This window comes from Gadus morhua, chromosome 6, assembly GCF_902167405.1.
Source record: "Gadus morhua chromosome 6, gadMor3.0, whole genome shotgun sequence".
Classification (NCBI taxonomy): Eukaryota; Metazoa; Chordata; class Actinopteri; order Gadiformes; family Gadidae; genus Gadus; species Gadus morhua.
Genome location: NC_044053.1, coordinates 19,603,345 through 19,621,192, shown reverse-complemented (window position 1 = coordinate 19,621,192; position 17,848 = coordinate 19,603,345). Strand labels below are relative to the sequence as shown.

Here is a 17,848-nt window from a genome sequence, read left to right as displayed (position 1 = left end):
ATTCACTTAGTAAAAGTACCTTATTATAAGGCATAGAAAACAAAACATGAAATAAGCAAGAGACATTCACAGCATTGCAAGACAACAGAACAGTGTGCACCAGTACATTGTGAAGCATATGCCCGTTTTATTTATCTAAAACAATGGGACTTTTTCCAAGCACAATGAAACAAGAACCTTAATGAACTCAACATGCAAATATGAGGAAATATACTGCATATAATGGAAGGAAAACGGAACACGCATAGTATTAATTCTACAGTAGAACGGCTGTCTCTCTTCAACACAGTCAATAATGCCATCTTAATCTACACAAGTTATTTGTGTGTTATTTATGCAGAGGGATTTACATTTCCAAATACCTTTTGTATACAATAACTCTGTTTAATGGCCAAAAGGCCAAATCCACAGAGTATGTCTAACTACTGCAGACTAATAGTGTGACTTCAGCTGTTGACTGAGATCATATTTATTATTTGCTGCTTCTGTGCAAGTGCAAGTGAGTTCTGAGTGTATTTTGTTCTTGATCATCCAACCCTGCAAACTAAATTGGCACAAAGATGGTGAAAAAATGTTGGCTTGGATCCAATGTTGAAGCAAAGAACCAGAATGGGGCCCTAATTCCTATTAAAAAACATTTAGCCTAGTTACCTAGATTTGGACAAAAGGATGCCAACCAACCTATGAGGTAAATAGATACTTTTAGGAGCAACCTGCATTTATGTTTATAGAAAATATTTTGTTAATTCCAGTCATTGTTAATTCTTCAACACTTCATCTTTCCAAAATACAGCGATTTTTACGGATTGGATGACGATTGAAATTGAATGGTGCTGGTGGCTGTGATTTGGTGACAAAATTGACATTTTCATTACATCACGCAAAGAGAAACAATGTGACAAACAGGAAGTGACACCAGATTAGTATATTGTGAGTAGGGATGTGATAGGCTCCCCGATCACAAAGGAACACACTGTTTTAAACTGAAACTGGACACAAGCGTACAAATATAATATTTTGTTTATCATAATGGCTAGTCAAATAGAGCCATATCCCACATCCCAGAACCTTTAAGGCTGTATTCTAATATTTAATATCACCTATCACCCTTTTGCCTCACATCACAGATATAAGAGAATATGGCTCCTGCAATAATGATTATAAGTTTCTAGCTCAATAAAAATAAACAACTAGTACACAATAGGCTACATAATCAAGAAAGGATGGGCAATGTTTTAATGAACCAATGCCTATTTACCAGTAACCCTCATAGTTGATATTCTGATTTCAACAGTATAGCATATATGGCTGCCTCTTTTTCCTCTGTGGTGAGAACAACAGTATTCTTTCCTCCGCTGTACAAAATGAATTCAGAATCGCATGTCTAGATATTTTACATTTAGATATATATAGATATGGAACGTTTCAACTGTTTCCAAAGGTGCACAGAGATCTGCTCTTTCAGCGGAGGAACACAGACTAACTGACTAATCAGGAGCAAATTGTATAAATCAGTGGACATGTGCCAGGCAACGCAGCCCTGCACCGGGCTGGGGATGGGAGGAAGCGCATAGTGAAACGCGCCAGCAGAATGGCCTCAGTAGAGCCACTCTTTTGGCCTTTGCCGCTGTCGATTGACATCATCTGTTTGTTTGACTGCCATGTAAACTGAACAGGAAACTATATTTTCTCTAGTGCACGATATCATAACAATGCGACTACAGTCTCTTTGTCTCAAATCTGGCAAATGATTTTGAACCTTACAAAGAGCTCACATACAGAAGAAAAGGAAAACACACGGTTCATGCACAAAATGCAGCCATTTTGCCAAGATGGAGAGAGGAATGTCTCTTACGAGAAAATAGGGCATTTTATAGAATTAGAGCGCTAATGCCTAAGTATCCAATCAATGATGGCAACAATACATGCTGTTAAATCTCCATGCCATATGCCACATCGATTTGAATGAATGTCTGTATTAAATAAAATATTTTTCAGTATGTGATTATATTTAGTTAACTTAGCTCTCTGAAAGGATAGCACAAAAATACAATAGCATGAAACGACCTAAGGTATCTAATCTTACAAGGACATTCATGAAGAAGAACCTATATTATTATTTATATTATAAAATTATAATTATGTTGAAGTATTACGTCTTTGGGAATTTGAATGAATGCACGTCACTAGGAGTCTTTGTTTTGAAAACAGTTGGGATAGATCAATTAATGAAAAAACAGACTCCAACCCAAATGGAAATACACAAGATGCTGAAAAACGTTTTCTGTTTATTCAGAGAACACATTAGTGCTTTCTCAAACCACTCACTACATTGAATTGAACAGAAGGTACAAATTATATTATTATTTTCTTAAACGGAAGATAACACACCTTATTTGGCACCGTCCCAATGCTGAAGACACGTGAGCACAATGTATTCTGCATTATAACACATTACTACGAGGTCTAAGACACTTTTTTTTTGCAAAAGCATTCAGTCAATTGAAAATGATTAGTTGATGCAGACATGTGTATTTACATAGTATGCATGAGGGCATGCACATCAATGCACCGTTTAATACTCAGTCTCGGTGCATCTGACAGTATGAGTACAAAAGTTCTGACGGTTGCCTGCATCCATGGGTGTACACTGTACAAAAATAGCAACCCTTTAATATATAACCCGATCTATCCATATTGTAAAAAAACTGAATTTAGCTTTCAAAACCTCTCCCCCTGTGTGCATCTGTTGGTGGCTGAAATTAAGTGGTTTTAGTCCTTTTACTTGGTGCCGTGCCAAGCAATGTAAAGCACAGACAAAATAGTTAATTCATCAAATGCTCCTTTTTTTTAATCTTTACTTTCATATATTGACAGATATTTCAGTATTCCGGCTTTTCTCTTGTGAGCTCTCAGTATATCAAGAATGAAAGGTATATGTCCTGAATATTTTGTGCCTTTAATATTGCTCAACTGAAAAAAACACAAAGACATCTAAAACGTAACAAAATAGGTGCAGTTGAAAACATTTGATAATCTGGCACCACCACTTAAGCCACCATATAAAATATAAAAGTCAACATAACCTCAAAGAACAACGACAGAAATTATGCTTTTTGCGAATGTAAATATCAGTATTGGCAATAGAAGTGATTAACGCAGGTGTGCTTGCTCTGTAGTTTAGGTTAAAGTGACATCACATATGTCCATCCTCCAAATAACTATAATCTATTACACCTCTGTCTAAATCTAACTAGAATTATGCAGATAAAGAACTTTGCTTTTCAGTAAATTATTTGACTCCATTTTCCGTCTTAGAAAACATGGTGCTAAATTGAAATCTCTATTATGTTTGGCAAATGTCAGGCACAATTATGAGACTCGCGGTTGGCTGTATTATCACAATGCATTTGGCACATTCATTTGAAAAAAATAACATTCAAATATAAAAAAATACTACACAAAACAACAAAAGACAGTCAAGTGCCACCAATAACAGTACACAAATATAACAAAATGTACTTTCAAACGAGCCAATAAAATTAACACACACACACACACACACACACACACACACCCCAGGAAACTCACCCTTTTTCTAAGCTCATAATATTTTTCTGTGTTTCAACAAACATGTGGGACTCTGTCCTCCTCCGATGTTGAAATGGTGAATCACCGTTCAGATGTGGTGACCTGGGAAGGGGGCACCCAGAGCCATGTGTGCGGACAGCTGTGCTATGGGGGCTGCAGGACAGCTCGAGGAGGGAAGCATTCAGCACCAACAATCAAATAAATCCCACCTACTTCAACTCAGGGGCTCCATCTCAGAACAGAACTAAAAACCAGGGTAACAAAGATCAAACAAATCAACGCTTCATCTCCTAGTGAATTGCATCCCTTTCTCTGCAAATGTCTCTTTGAAAAAGGTCAGGGCGGAGGGTCCAGTCTACGCACAGGTAGTCACGGTCATGATGTTGCCACTGCTGGGCCCCCCGTTGCCACACGAGGTGGGGGGGGAGCTGTGGCTCCCGGCCGCCCCGCTGCCCTTGTCGGCCTGCTTCTTGTCCTTCTGTTTCAGGTGCACCTTGGCGTGTCTCTTGCGCTCGTCACTCCTGGCGAACTTGCGTCCACAGAACTCGCAGGAAAAGGGCTTCTCGCCCGTGTGCGTGCGGATGTGCGTGGTCAGGTGATCGCTGCGGCTGAAGGAGCGCATGCATATCCTGCACTGGAAGGGCTTGTGGCCCGTGTGGATGCGGAGGTGACGCGTCAGCTCGTCAGAGCGAGAGAAGCGCCGGTCACAGTTCTCGGCCGGGCAGGCGTGTGGCCGCTCATGGACGGGCGTCTTGCTGGGCCGGTTGGGGTACTTCCGCGGCCGGATGGGTTTGAGGGTGAGGGTCTGCGGGGGGCCGTGGTGCTGGGGCGCGTGCTGCGGGCCCCCCATGAAGCCAGGGTGGATCTGCTGCTTGTCTTTGAACGCCCGGATGGTCTCCAGGGGCGTGATGGGCGGGGGGTTGACCCGGATGGGGTCCATGGTCTGGAAGGGCTTGTGCTCCATCACCCCCACGTCGCCCTGGTGGTGGAAGAGGTTGTAGTCGGGGATCATGGAGAACAGGCTGCCGTCCATGGAGGGCTTGGAGGCGGAGTGGTACTCATTGCCCGGGTAGGCCAGCGCGGTGCTGGTGGCGGGGCTGTGGTGGAAGGAGACCTGCTCCTGGTACAGGTCGCTGCAGGTGGAGTAGGCGGGCAGCGGCGGGCCGTAGACCTGCTCCATGTCCGCCGGCTGGCCGCCCATGTTGGCCGCCGAGGAGGAGGTCTGTGTGGCGGCGCCGCCCGGCGACGGGGACACGCCCAGGATGCCGGCGCTGACCAGGCTGATGATGTTGTTGTCGGAGCACCAGCCCGAGCCCCCCAGGCCCCCTGAGGGGGGGGTGTCGAAGGCAAACTTGCCCAGGTAGGTGACGGTCTGCCCGCTGCGGTTGGACTGGAAGCTGGAGCCGTACTGGATCTCGGCGCTGCCCTTCTCGCTGCCCATGCCCAGGTCCATGATGTTGTCTGGGAGGGGGGGAAGCACACGGCACAGAGGGTTAGGTCCAGCACATACTCAGTAAGGTAAGCAGGGATGGCTGGAAAAAATCGTTAATGTAGAAGTTGCTTGGAAAAAGTAAATAAATGAAGTGCTGTCGTCTATAGAAAACATGCACTTGCTTGATTTCAGTGATAGTCCCTGTGAGTCCAAAAGTCAGCTCTCAGCTCTGTGCATGTCTCTACGAGTGCGTGCTAAAAGAAGACCAAAAATAAAAGTAGTCCAACAGTAAGTGCTGTCAGACTTGTATACTGTAAGTTAACTGACTGCTGCCTCTGTCACATGCCTCTCTCTCTCTCTCTCTCTCTCTCTCTCTCTCTCTCTCTCTCTCTCTCTCTCTCTCTCTCTCTCTCTCTCTCTCTCTCTCTCTCTCTCTCTCTCTGTCTATCTCTCTCTTTCTCTGACACTGTCTCTGTCTCTCGCTCTCTCTCCCCCCTCTCTCTCTCTCTCTCTCTCTCTCTCTCTCTCTCTCACCTCTCTCTCTCTGGCTCACTCTCTCTCAGATCCCACAAGCTCATAAATCAAGACCTAAACACCCCCTTGATCCAGTCATTGTGTCCCAGGGGAGGTCAGCCCAACTGAAGGCAGGATATGATTCCTTTACAGGGGAGGAGGATGAGTGTAAGGACAGTGGCTCCCCGCTCAGCAGTATTGGAATAATGCACTTACGTGTACATTGGGAGAAATGTTTTTCACATTGGAAATCATGTCAATCAATACATGCTGGAATCGACCCTGCATGCTAAAAGCTGAATATTTTCCTTTGTCCAGATTTACTGTTTAAGAGACCATTTTACTTTGACATTTGATGAGTTTTGGAAAATAGTATGGCGAAATTTGTGATAATTACCTTTATTGTAAACTAAAAAATCTGTACAAATTTTTATGATCATTTGGGGTAAGACTGCATTGAATTCCCACATTAAATATGCATGATAGAATATATCATCACAGTATATATTTTTTTGTTGATGTGATTATTTTGCTTGCTTTTTATTATTAAACAGCAACAACATAAATGTATTTATATGGTCATATGTAAATACATATCAAACTTTTATCACCCAATTAGGCTTTACCTATTTTAAATATGTAAATTAAAGATAATAATATAATAGAATGTAAGAAAATCCAGGAAATAACTTTTACAACAGCTACACATTTTTTTATTTTAATACCATAACCAGCTTGTTAAATCAATAATATTTAGGCTATTTAAAACAACACAAACTTCATAAATAAACTGATATGTTAAAAAATATTACCAGTGTATAATATATTTAACGATGTGACATTACATTAAATGCCATCTATTTTATCCATATTTCCAGATGCAGCCTCTTTCAGCTCCCTGTTAAAACAGAGTCTGTTTTGGTCCGCTAGGATAGGCCTAATGTGCAGAATATTTCATTTTCAAAAGTTACATTTAAACTATATTTATGAGCATCTTGTAGGCCTACTGATACCATTTAACCACTTCACGGGTATAAAGCACAAGACAACGTTTTAAACGTGAGCGTGGTTTAAAATGTGCGCATTAGATGCATCTCCATCCAGGCTCGGACCGAACCAGGTAGTCGGCATTACAGACGGTTGCTTTAATTAACCACAAAAACAGACCTGTTGGCACATCCACAAGTGACCCCTCAACCCAGGGGTGAAGCTGCGCAACGCGCGAGGGATTTATCGCCATCCATGTGGATAATATGGCCACTCTACTGCGCAAAAAGACGGGGCCGTCTGATAGCATCTCCGTAATAATTCCCGTTTAAATAGAATAGATTTCGTGAGGAAGGTCGATGGGTCTGGTGCGATCCGCACGTGTTGGCCGGGGAAGAGGCGCCAAACTCGGTGGTCTGTAAGTGCGGGACCCCAGCTGGGTGCACGGGCCGTTTACCTTACTGGACACGGGGATATTGGTATGAATGAAAGCCGTACTCCAAAAAGTCAGTAAGCAGCCATGTTGAGGTGCATTATTTATCTGACCTCCAAAGACAAAGGGTTGATGTTTTTTATTCCTGGTCTGAGTTCACACCTTCAAGGTTATCGGATGCCACTCACACCAGCAGATGCGCAGCAGTTTCATGGGATATTTTCAACAAGGCTCACTTCATTTTGGACACATGTTTAGTTGAAGTAGTGATGAATATAAATCAGGCCTTCACCAAATAGAGTGTCGACAGATCGTTGAGGTTTATACGGATTTCCCATTGTTTTACTGCAGTTGAACTGTATGATATGTGATATTTCTGGAGAAAAATAAATACGCTTTTGTTGTGTATGATCAGTTGTTACTGTAGGTTAATTACATTCTGCTCCTAAAGAGAAACGCGTCGCAGAGCGACTGAGGCGCTTACAGGTGCCCACAAACACACACACACACACACACACACACACACACACACACACACACACACACACACACACACACACACACACACACACACACACACACACACACACACACACACGCAACTGTTGCCGTCTGGGCGCATTACGCGGACACCGGCAGTTTCTCAAACTTAAACATGAACAAAACAATATGTAAACGTGAAGTTCTTACCTGTGTTCATTTGCGAGTAATGATTTATAGAATCCGTACTTGTGAAAATGTTCATGGATGTCGGGATGTCCTCTTCGGGGTAGAGAGAGTCGGGGATGGTGTTGATCAGAGTGCTCATGGTGAGAGGCAGCTTGTCCGCTAGTTTACCGGTCATAGCACTCCACCCTGCCGTGCGTGGAGCAGGACCAGCTCTCCCGGTGGTTCCCCCCGCGGTGCGCTTCGCTCGGACTGAAGCGCGGCTCGGGATCAAACATAGAAGTGCGCGCGGGATTCCTGCGGTGTATCCAAGTTCCCGCGGAACAGACAGCGCCACCGGTGTCTCCTGGAGCGGTGCGATCACGTCAGCTTATCATTCATCTGATGACAGTGGGATGTGGTGATGGTCTGCTTGTGAGGGGAAGGAGAGAGACAGTGCGTAAAGAAGAGGCGCGCGCTCCGGTTCCATTGGACGGGCACGGGAACTCCAGGTCGGCGCATTAAATAGGGGGCTGGACGCGTGACGTAGATGACCATATAAGGACAGGCCGCTCGGAGCAGCCTCAGCCTGGAAAGAAGCGCAGGAACACTTTTCAGAACTGCACAATGCAAACGGGAAGTAGAATCTGATACGGTTAGAATCTTTTTTCCAGTGCGTAGACTGGATCGATACAACTACTTTTGGAGACTAGATTTTCGATTCAGACGTAAAGCAGGGTGGAGAAAAGGTTTATTTGTGGAGAAGAGACTGAAACGATGTCGCCGATGGTTAAAGTGGAGCTCTGGCCGCACACTTACACTTTCAGCTGAGATTTATAACGCTTGAATTAGTTGCAAAGTAAATCCAAAGTGAATCCAACTTTAAGCCTTTTATATCACGTAGTTCCCAGCGCAACCTAACAGAGAGATCTCCGTTTAACGTGATGATCTATAATATGATTATAGTACACTGTTTTTTGAATTTATCTAATAACTTAATTTATTTTCCCATAAAGGCCTTGAATTGAGTCATGATTATCACTATTTGTCTTTAATTCAGGACGTGGCACAATGAATTACACGTTAATTTAGTTGTACACGGAGTTGTGGTCGTCTTGCAGAAGTTTGGAGAAAAATAAAATCCCTTTATTCAGTGACAATAACAGTAAAGACTATAATTGACAGAGTTAATCGCTTGTAAATATTGCAAACGGATTTTAAATCCCCAGACTTGCCTCAACTTCAAGTGCCAGTAGCCGCTGAAGTGGGAACTCCAAATAAGGGTGATCCGGCGCCGCCCCATAAACTCCGTATTTGGTTCGAGTTCCGGTTGGGCTGATAGTGGAAATCGGAACCCGAAGACATGTGAACATCAGACTTGCCAGAGCCTAAAGCCGATCCCTTTACCGGCCACTTCCAATATCCATATGTCAGGAATTACTAAACCATTAGTTTCCCTTCATGGTTGGACCATTCCTTTGTCCTATGTCCCGTTGTATGCAGCCTATTGTTTCTGTTTAGCCTAGTTTATTGGTCGACTTTTAGCTGTTTGTTTTTGTTTTCACATTATAGATTATATTTTGGAAACTTTTCAAAACAGAGCTAAAGATCCTTTCTGTTACTATCCATTAAATGAAGTCGTTACTAAAAGTTGTGTTCATGCAAATTCTAAACACGGGCCTCCTCCAACAAGTAATGGCAATGCTTCAATCAGAAGAAATGAAGAAATGAAGAAAATCCTAATGAGGCAAAACTGAAAAAATGAGTGGGAGAATAAGTCTGATTCATCCTCAGTGTTTCAGGGGGCTTATACAAACAGAGCAGGAGGGATCCTGTGTGCGTCTCCTCTGAACACACACAGCCTGCATATGTGTGTTTATTTGTAATGGATACCATTAATGGCAGACAGATCACCACGTCTCTCGGGGTGTCTTCCCAGTTCCCCGTTCTGCAGTGATGAATGGCTTTTCTGTTCAGCAGGCCTTCCAAAAGGCTGTGCTCGAGTCAGACCGAGGGTTGCAGATTTGGATGCAGGCCAATAGCCATTCCCCAAACTCTTTAACCCAGTCCCTGACTCCCTCTCTCGCTCAGCATCCAATGGCAGCATCAGACCCAGAAGGCACCTTGGTAACCACATGACAACGTCCTCATCAGGGGATGGTTCCCCTGACCGCCACTCATTGGACTCTAGAATACGCGTTTTGACAAATATGAAAGGTCTACTCTCAGCCTGTCCAGGATTCAATTTACATTTACATTTAGGGCAATTAGCAGAGTACATTTGTTACAAGAAGGTGAAACAATATATATCGCTGTCGTTACAGTAATGATTTCAGATACCCAAGTGTAAAGCACTTACAATCGCTAGGTTAACCCATTCCCCAGAACTACATCATGATCCATTATGGGATAGGTGGTATGGAGGGGAGTCACAGCCCCTTAGCACTGGGCCTTACCAAATCTAGACATTGAGACATCCTTCATCACAGTAACAGACTGTCTGATGTTTTTGTCCTACTCAGGCCCACTCCCAGGGCCCAGGAGGAAGAGGTGGTGTTTCAGGGCCGTCCCCCATGACACCAGCCAGGGGTTTTCCTGTGATAACGCACGGCACGGGCCTGCATGCAAAACCCTGGAATGTTGCTGTGGAGAGAGCGTGTGGCCGCTCCAACAGGAAGGTGATACCTGTAGCTCCCTGCCTGTTGCAGGCTTCATTCCTCCGCTGTGAGCTGGGCTTGTCCTCCGCTGGCCTCCTTTGCATTCAGGGTTTCCATGGACGCCGTGGTTCCATGGAGTCCAGGAGAGACAGACAGACCTCTCCCTTATGTACCCATGATGAGGGGAAACACAATGGCTTGACAGATTATATATATATATATATATATATATATATATATATATATATATACATATATATATATATATACATATATATATTGCATGGAGATAGCTATAGTTACACATTCAGAATTGGGATTTAAAAAACCCTTGACGTGATTAATGTTAAATGTACTTCTTAAAAGATGCAAGGCTGAATTCCCTCGGTGTAGAAAGTACCTCCTAATATTTAATTTAGCAATTTCAGAGCCGATGGAGTCGGAGCCTGTATCCATTTCAAGGGACGCAAACGGCGTCCAACTGTCTGCTGAATCCGCTCAGTTCATCTTTATCCACTTGTTCGGTTCCGTGTGTTGAGAAATGTTCTGCTTATCTCTGTTGATCAAGCTCATCAGACGGTAAAAGGGCAGTATGTGTTTCAAGCTACGATGCGTCCTCTTTACACAACATTTTCGGGGACAATAGGAGCTCCGCCTCCCCAACCACTGTGCTAATGACACGTGAAAGACAAAGAACTTGAAGAACAGCATGTTGAGGTAAAAGGTGAGGGTAAATAAAGGCTCGCTGTATGGCGGACAGTGTAGTTGACATGCACTGGACAGATGTCACACTCATAAGTCGGCCCCCAGCCCCGCAAAATAAGGGGATAGGGATCTCCTGCACTTAATGAGAAATCGCAAGAAACATGTACAATTGAGACTTCCGTTCTCATGCATATTAGATCACCTGACGCTGCTAGGCAATTGAATTGATTATAAGCATCTCTTCGTTTGAATAAATTAAGGCTTTTATTAAATGCCTTTACCGTTTCCTCCAGGGATTTCTTTCCTACCAGGGAACGCAGTGCGCGGCAGAGTGTTTAGTTAGGCTTGTGTCTATAATGTCTCTTTATATCTTGACTCTCTCGATAATTGGCGCGGAATAAAGACAAAGTTAAAGCACTGCTGTTTGAGTGACGATATCTCCCAGATATATAGGAGAGAGGAACGGAGAGGCAGCCTCACAACTTGGCAATCCATACGTGTGGTGAATTCAAGTAGGTGGTTTTGGATGGATAGATTCTCATTCACCCTGCCGCACGCCCAGTGTTATGTTGATGAATTATACTGCAAGGAGCCAATTTTTATGAAATCTCATTTAATAAGCCCAAGAAGATCGATAAACGAGTGCCAGGAGATACTTTTTCCCACTGATGAACACGTATGACCTGTTCAAAGGGAGCGATAATCCGAGTCTACCTTGATTATCTGCCTATATCTCTGTGTACTCGGTGTGTGGAGTGTTTTGGTTGTTTTGACTGAGGAGCGGGCTGCTCTGACTGCTAAGTCGGCCAGGCAAACAAAGCGAATGCAGGACAATTTGATCAATGATCTCCCAGGGTTCACAGAGAGGGCACCTAGAGGTTTACCGAGGCTGGCTTAACCACCAAAGGAGCAGAGAACTCCTCTACCTTCTCCAGCAGAGCCCAGCGATGAGACACCAAATTGGGGTCAATGAAACCACCAACAAAAGATTGATCATGGGAACATCAAAGTTCCTCATGTAAATCCAGCCTTTTTCCAGACATCTGGGGTATTGATACAAACCCCTCCCCGAGGTGAGCTGCTGGTTTGAAACCAATATTCCTCACGGGGGGGGTCCTCTGACCCACCCTCTACAAAGAGCCCCGGAAGCTTGGAAAGTGTACCTCCTAGTCAACCGGGTTTAAAAGTTTATCTGTAGCATCCTCCGCAGACCTGCAGGGTGGACCCGCGCACGCAGGCCCCCCCCGGTTCCACACCGGCCCGCCGTCCCCAAGGTAGACTCAAGGACACGCCGGGTGTTCGCTGGTGTAAACACAGAGCGCTGCTTTTAAAAACAAAACCAGATAAAACGCTCACTCTGAGACCGCGATGTCACCCAGAATCTCAGTGGAAAGCGGATTACCCGATCCCCGAGAGCGCGTCCTGAGGAGTATCTTGGTTTGAGTTCCACTGACGCTTCCGGTGGCGTTGTGGTTTTGGTTTCACCTCCTACTTCCTTTTTTCTCTCTTTTTTTCGAGGCCCTGACGCGTTTCCTCCCCTGATTTAGAAGCACTCTTTCCACCCAGAGCTGTGATATCAGCTACCTTCTCTTTCCGCTGGCCGGCCTCGGAAACTAATGAGAAATCCCCGATGCGGTTCAAATCTATTTCCCAAACAACATCACAACAGATACAAATAAAACTCAGTATCTATATTGATTTTGTGTTGTAGGCCACGAGATCAAGTGTGACACGATGACATAATAGGTTCAGTCCAATAGCAACACATTCATGTTCAATATATGTGATTATAGTTGTACATCTTATCTTCCCATGAATGTAGTATCCACTGCACATTTGAAACTACATTCATGAAATCCATTGAGTTAAAATGTAATCCATAATTAGGATTTGTATAAGGAGACTTTACTGTTTCAGTCCTCGTAGTTTTTGGTCAGGAACTAGCAGAGAGGTCACAGGCAGTCCCAGGTCAGACCCTCTGCTGAACACCTGAGGGTCACAGTCAACTGGGGAACACACACACCCACGCACCACACAAACACACACACACACGCACCACACACACAAGCACGCACGCATGCACACATGCAATCAAGTACGCACACGCACATCCACACACACACGCAGGCACAAACACACACACACACACACACACACACACACACACACACACACACACACACACACACACACACACACACACACACACACACACACACACACACACACACACACACACACACGCACCACACACACACATCACATGCAAACGCGCACACCTTTTGTTTTTGCAGACATTTAACCACGGAAATGGAAAATAACTGCAAACAAGGTGTTGTTGTCGATTTCATATTCGAAGAACAATCAGGAAACCTGCAATTCTGGGCTGCGTCTTACCCACCATGGGAAAAACAAAAAGGTCCAAATGGTCCAAATGCTCATTAGAAACGCCTGTGTATCAAGGACTGCGTTTCTAATGACCATTTGGTCCCTGTTGTGAGGACCAGGGCCTACAGAGCACACGTGGTGCACGGACATGAGTCACAGGGAACAGCACTGCTGAAAATAAAACATGTTGCTGTAATGATGGAGGTGGGAACGCAAGGACGTATTGGCAAGAAGATATGATTCAATCGCCTGGACTCATTTTCCTTCTCCCTCCCTCTCTCTCGCTCTCCCTCTCTCCCTCCCTCTCTCCCTCCATCCCTCCCTCCATCCCTCCCCTTTTAAATAAACACCAGAAGGCCGTCCGGCTGGTATGACAATATCACTTCATGGATTTGACAATCGCCCCGATTCCCTGCAGAACTCTCCCTTTCCCCTTCCCCCCACCGCACTCAACGTGCGTGAACACACACACATACACACACACACACACACACACACATTCACACACAAAGAAAAAAACACAAAACACATTAGCATTCCAAAACAAACCAAAGATTTTGCCCAAATCTCGTAACTGGAGCCGATACTGATGAAAGTGTGTGCATGTGTTGTTAGAGATATGTATGTGAGACTTCACAATGTCTCCTCGGAGAAGCCAGTACTTCACTAGTAATCGGGAGAAACAAAGAATATGGAGAAAGGGCAAGATCATTTCTAAATAACTTTCAGTCTGCAGAATAACATCAGCAGCTGCTCGAGGACAGGGGAGGAAATTCATCTTTTTGAAACAAGAAGCAGGAATTAAAAGAGTCCGATCTTGTAGTTGGATCCGCTTCATGGTGAGGGGTCTGGTCTGAGCAGGCCGCAGAGGACCACTGATCCTGTTGACCTTTGACCTCTCAGTGCCGCTGCATAGAAGGCCCAGATGTCATGTTTCAAGCGTACGTCCGCTAAATATGGAGTTGATCTTTCACCATGTCCTCATGTTTTTCTTTAGGATCCTCATAGTGAACGGAGAGCAGGACGATGTGACCATGGTCGTGAAGCTGTGGTCAGTCGTACCGCTCTCCTTTACTAACCGTCATGTGAACGACCCCACAGACCCCTTCAGCCTCCCAGACAGCCACCGTCGCTCGGGTCGTGGGTTCACACCCGGCACTGAGCTCAGCCGGGGGAAGATGATGAATAGTGACTGGAAGATGAGCAGATGAGTGGCTGAATATTGTCAGGTCAAACTCTGTGAATGAGGGCAGCCCAGGCAAAGAAAATGTCCAATAATCAATTTTGGGGCAACGTTCTAAAACGGCCCGGCTTCATGATGGGGTACGACCCCCGGTGACCTCTCTGTGGCACTGGGGAGGGGGGGGGGGGGTGCACTGGGGTGGTAATAGCTCCTAAACTCTCCCCTACCTGAGCAGAGTGAGAGAGAGAGAGAGAGAGAGAGAGAGAGAGAGAGAGAGAGAGAGGGAGGGAGAGAAAAGAGAGTAAGAGGGAGAGAGAGAGGGAGAGAGAGGGGGAGAGAGAAAGAGAGGGTAAGAGAGAGAGGGAGAGAGAGAGAGAGAGAGAGAGAGAGAGAAAGAGAGAGGCCAGGGTGTGGGTGGATGACTGCAGGGGCAGGGCATGGAAACAGCAAACTTTAAATTGAACACAGAGAGAAGAAGTTCTTGCGGTGGAAGATTGAACTCTGAGGATAGATGTGGATCCATAGTGCAGCTCGTCTCCTGGCCCGCTCTGCATGTGATAGGGGGCTCAGTCTAGGGGCTCCCCCAACGCTCTAAAGCCGGGTCTCGTTGATACAACTAATAACGTTTAATTTGAATTGCATCCCCCCCCCCACCCTAAACCGAATGGGACCACATGATGACAGTCGGTGACAGGATCCAGATCAAAGTGTCCCGCAGACGGCAAGACTTTAAGAATGAACCTAAAATAGCTTATTGTCCGATTTTAAGGCCCAGGCGTGTTTCCTGCTGGACAATCTGCCTCCTAATGGAAAGCCCAGATAGCACGGGGGCCTAGGGGCCAAGACCTCCGCCCACCCCCTCAATCTCTTCCTCCTGTCCCGTGACACGGTCCTGCCCGGCGGGGACAGACCTGAGCCTCTAAAGTGGGCGTATTAAACCTGAAGGATTGCTTCACGGCCTGCAGACGAGGCAGAGCGAGGGACGGCCAGCTGTGGAGTGATAGGGGCTGCGGGGTCTGTTGCCGGGGCGGCTTGGGCCAACAGGTCGGAGCACCGGCCTCTGGATTCACCACCACGACACTCTGCTGTTCAAGATGGCTGGTTTTGGGAGGCCTCTGTTGAAGCCTGTGGTGAAGTAGTTGTTGTTTTCTCGTCGGGTCCCTCAACCGTTTAACACGTCAGACACGTTGTTCATTTGTTTAGCATGATTTGATACGAAAGAGATCATCATTAAATCGATTTCTATAAAATTGCAACTAGCTGCAGTTGATAGTTGAATGATAAAAAAAGTAAATGCATAAATACAAATACATAACGCACCAGGATGCATTGAAGGGAAACGTAAAGAAATATAACTACCTACATATCTAGGAATAAAAGGAAGGAGCAGGTGGACGGTGGATGTGTGGCTCTAAGGCAGAGGGCTCTTGGCTCTGGCCCGGCCTGCTGGAGCCTCAGCATCCTGGCTCTTGACTCCACACAGCTCTGATTAATGGCAGCCACGGTGGGTGGGTGGGAGACATGGATCTGCCCATTACCACACAGCAACATTGCAAATGACTTCAATTACCGTGGAGTGTGCTGAGCTGGCAGTGGGAGCGGTGGGAGCGCTGGGAGCCGGGGTGAGGGGAGAGCCACGTTCGGCCCGGCGTCCCGGGGCTGGAGTGGGCCTCTCAGCCACTCCACGGCGAACACACAATGGAAGCGGTCCGGCGGACGCACGCGGCGGCGTAGTAAACGCGGATACATTTTAAATACGCGCTCACCTCGCAGTGCACCTCTTTTAAACACGCACTCGTGGGCTCCGAGGCAATTAGCAGCTGTTGTTTCAGTTCTTTGTACGAGCGGTACTTAAACACAGCAAACACCAGGCGGAATCAGCAGGGGAATCTGAACCAGGTCCTTCTGCAGAGCAGCCTCCCCGGGGGGGGGGGGGGGGGGGGGGGGGGGGTCATTCCACAGCTTTCTAATATTTGTCCCCAACACTGTGACCCAGCGGCCCCGGGAGGGGGAGACTGAGCATCCTCAGGACACGGTGACACTCCCCCGACGGGCTGCCAAGTTTAACCGGCAGTTGCTCTCTGCTGGGGGGGTACGACAGGGGGGGGACGAGGGAGGGGGAAGGGGATTCCCTGTGATCACGGCCCTCTGTCCCCCCAATCCCCCCAACCCGTGCCCCGTGCCAAGATCAGATCCCGGTGCAACAGCCAGCTGTCCCCGTTCATTCCTCTGACCCGCAGCGGAGACCTCCACCGCAGGGGGGGGGGGGGGGGGGGAAAGGAGGGGTGGAGGGGAGGAAGGGAAGGAGGGGGAGGAGGGGGAGCGGACCCTGACCGGGGGCTTCCTCGTGGCGTGCCCCCCCCCCCCGCCCCGGGCAGCTCAGTCTGCCGCGGCTCCAGTGACAAAGCGTCAAATAAGAAGATGAAAAGAAAACAGGAAGAAAAAAAAATAACAAACACAAATTTGGGATAAAATTGAGTCAAGCGCTCGCTGGTGGAAGTGGAAAGCGATCATTAGGAAGCCTCCCACCCACGGCTAAATGCGTTGCCGCCGCAAATCACATCAATTAGCGTCCCGGTGGAAGAAGGATGCCCTCTGCGTCCTGCCACATGGAGGCCGCCTGAGTCCGCTGAGTGGACATGCTTCAGGGGGAGGTGGCGGCGGGACGCAGGATTCCCCCTGCCCCGCAGACTGGCCAGGGATGTCCTCTTGTGGACGAGCGCGGGCCACACGGCATGCAGCAGGTTCGCCAGCGGGGAGAGGTAATCCCCAAACCAACGCATCAACGCACACACACCCAGGTTCCTCTGAGTCATTAAATGCGCGACGGCGGGTCCGTTCATAACCAGCTTCTCTCCGCTGCGTCTCCATGTCACGGCAGCTTGAGTTATTTCCCCCCTTTGTTGTGTGTTTGACTATAAAATGCAATTTGATTATAGATTTTTGTAATTATATTGTGTGATTTCATTTCCGTTTGGTTGGATGAAAACGCGTTGGAAAGGGAGGAGGAACTGGGAGAGTTAGAGGGACCGGCGGAACCAGGAAGGGTGGATCCCGTTAGAGGGAAGACTGGGAGGGCTGCTGGTCAGAGGAGACATTAAACCAGTGGGTTCAAGTCTCCGCTTCAAACAGTACAAGGTTGGTTCAATGTCCTCAATAGTATCTAATGATAAGAAATCAATGAGACTCAAAACGGATCAATGAAGTCCTGACTGATGGTTTAGTGGTCTCGATAGAAGGATGCTTTTCAAGTGTCTGTCAACTAGTGACACAACTAGCATGCACCCAGGGCACACCCTTTCATCTCCCTGTTC

The 17,848-nt window shown here is 46.5% G+C and overlaps 1 protein-coding gene across 1 annotated transcript; it reads right to left on the bottom strand.

The window, feature by feature from the left end:
* Positions 1-2,255: 2,255 nt before the first annotated feature.
* Positions 2,256-8,099, bottom strand: egr3 (early growth response 3). Its single transcript, XM_030359497.1, has 2 exons — positions 7,647-8,099; positions 2,256-5,052 (listed from the first exon to the last, which is right to left on the bottom strand). The coding sequence occupies exons 1-2, from the start codon at positions 7,798-7,800 to the stop codon at positions 3,947-3,949; spliced, it is 1,260 nt and encodes a 419-aa protein (XP_030215357.1). The 5' UTR covers positions 7,801-8,099; the 3' UTR covers positions 2,256-3,946.
* Between the last annotated feature and the right edge of the window lie 9,749 nt (positions 8,100-17,848).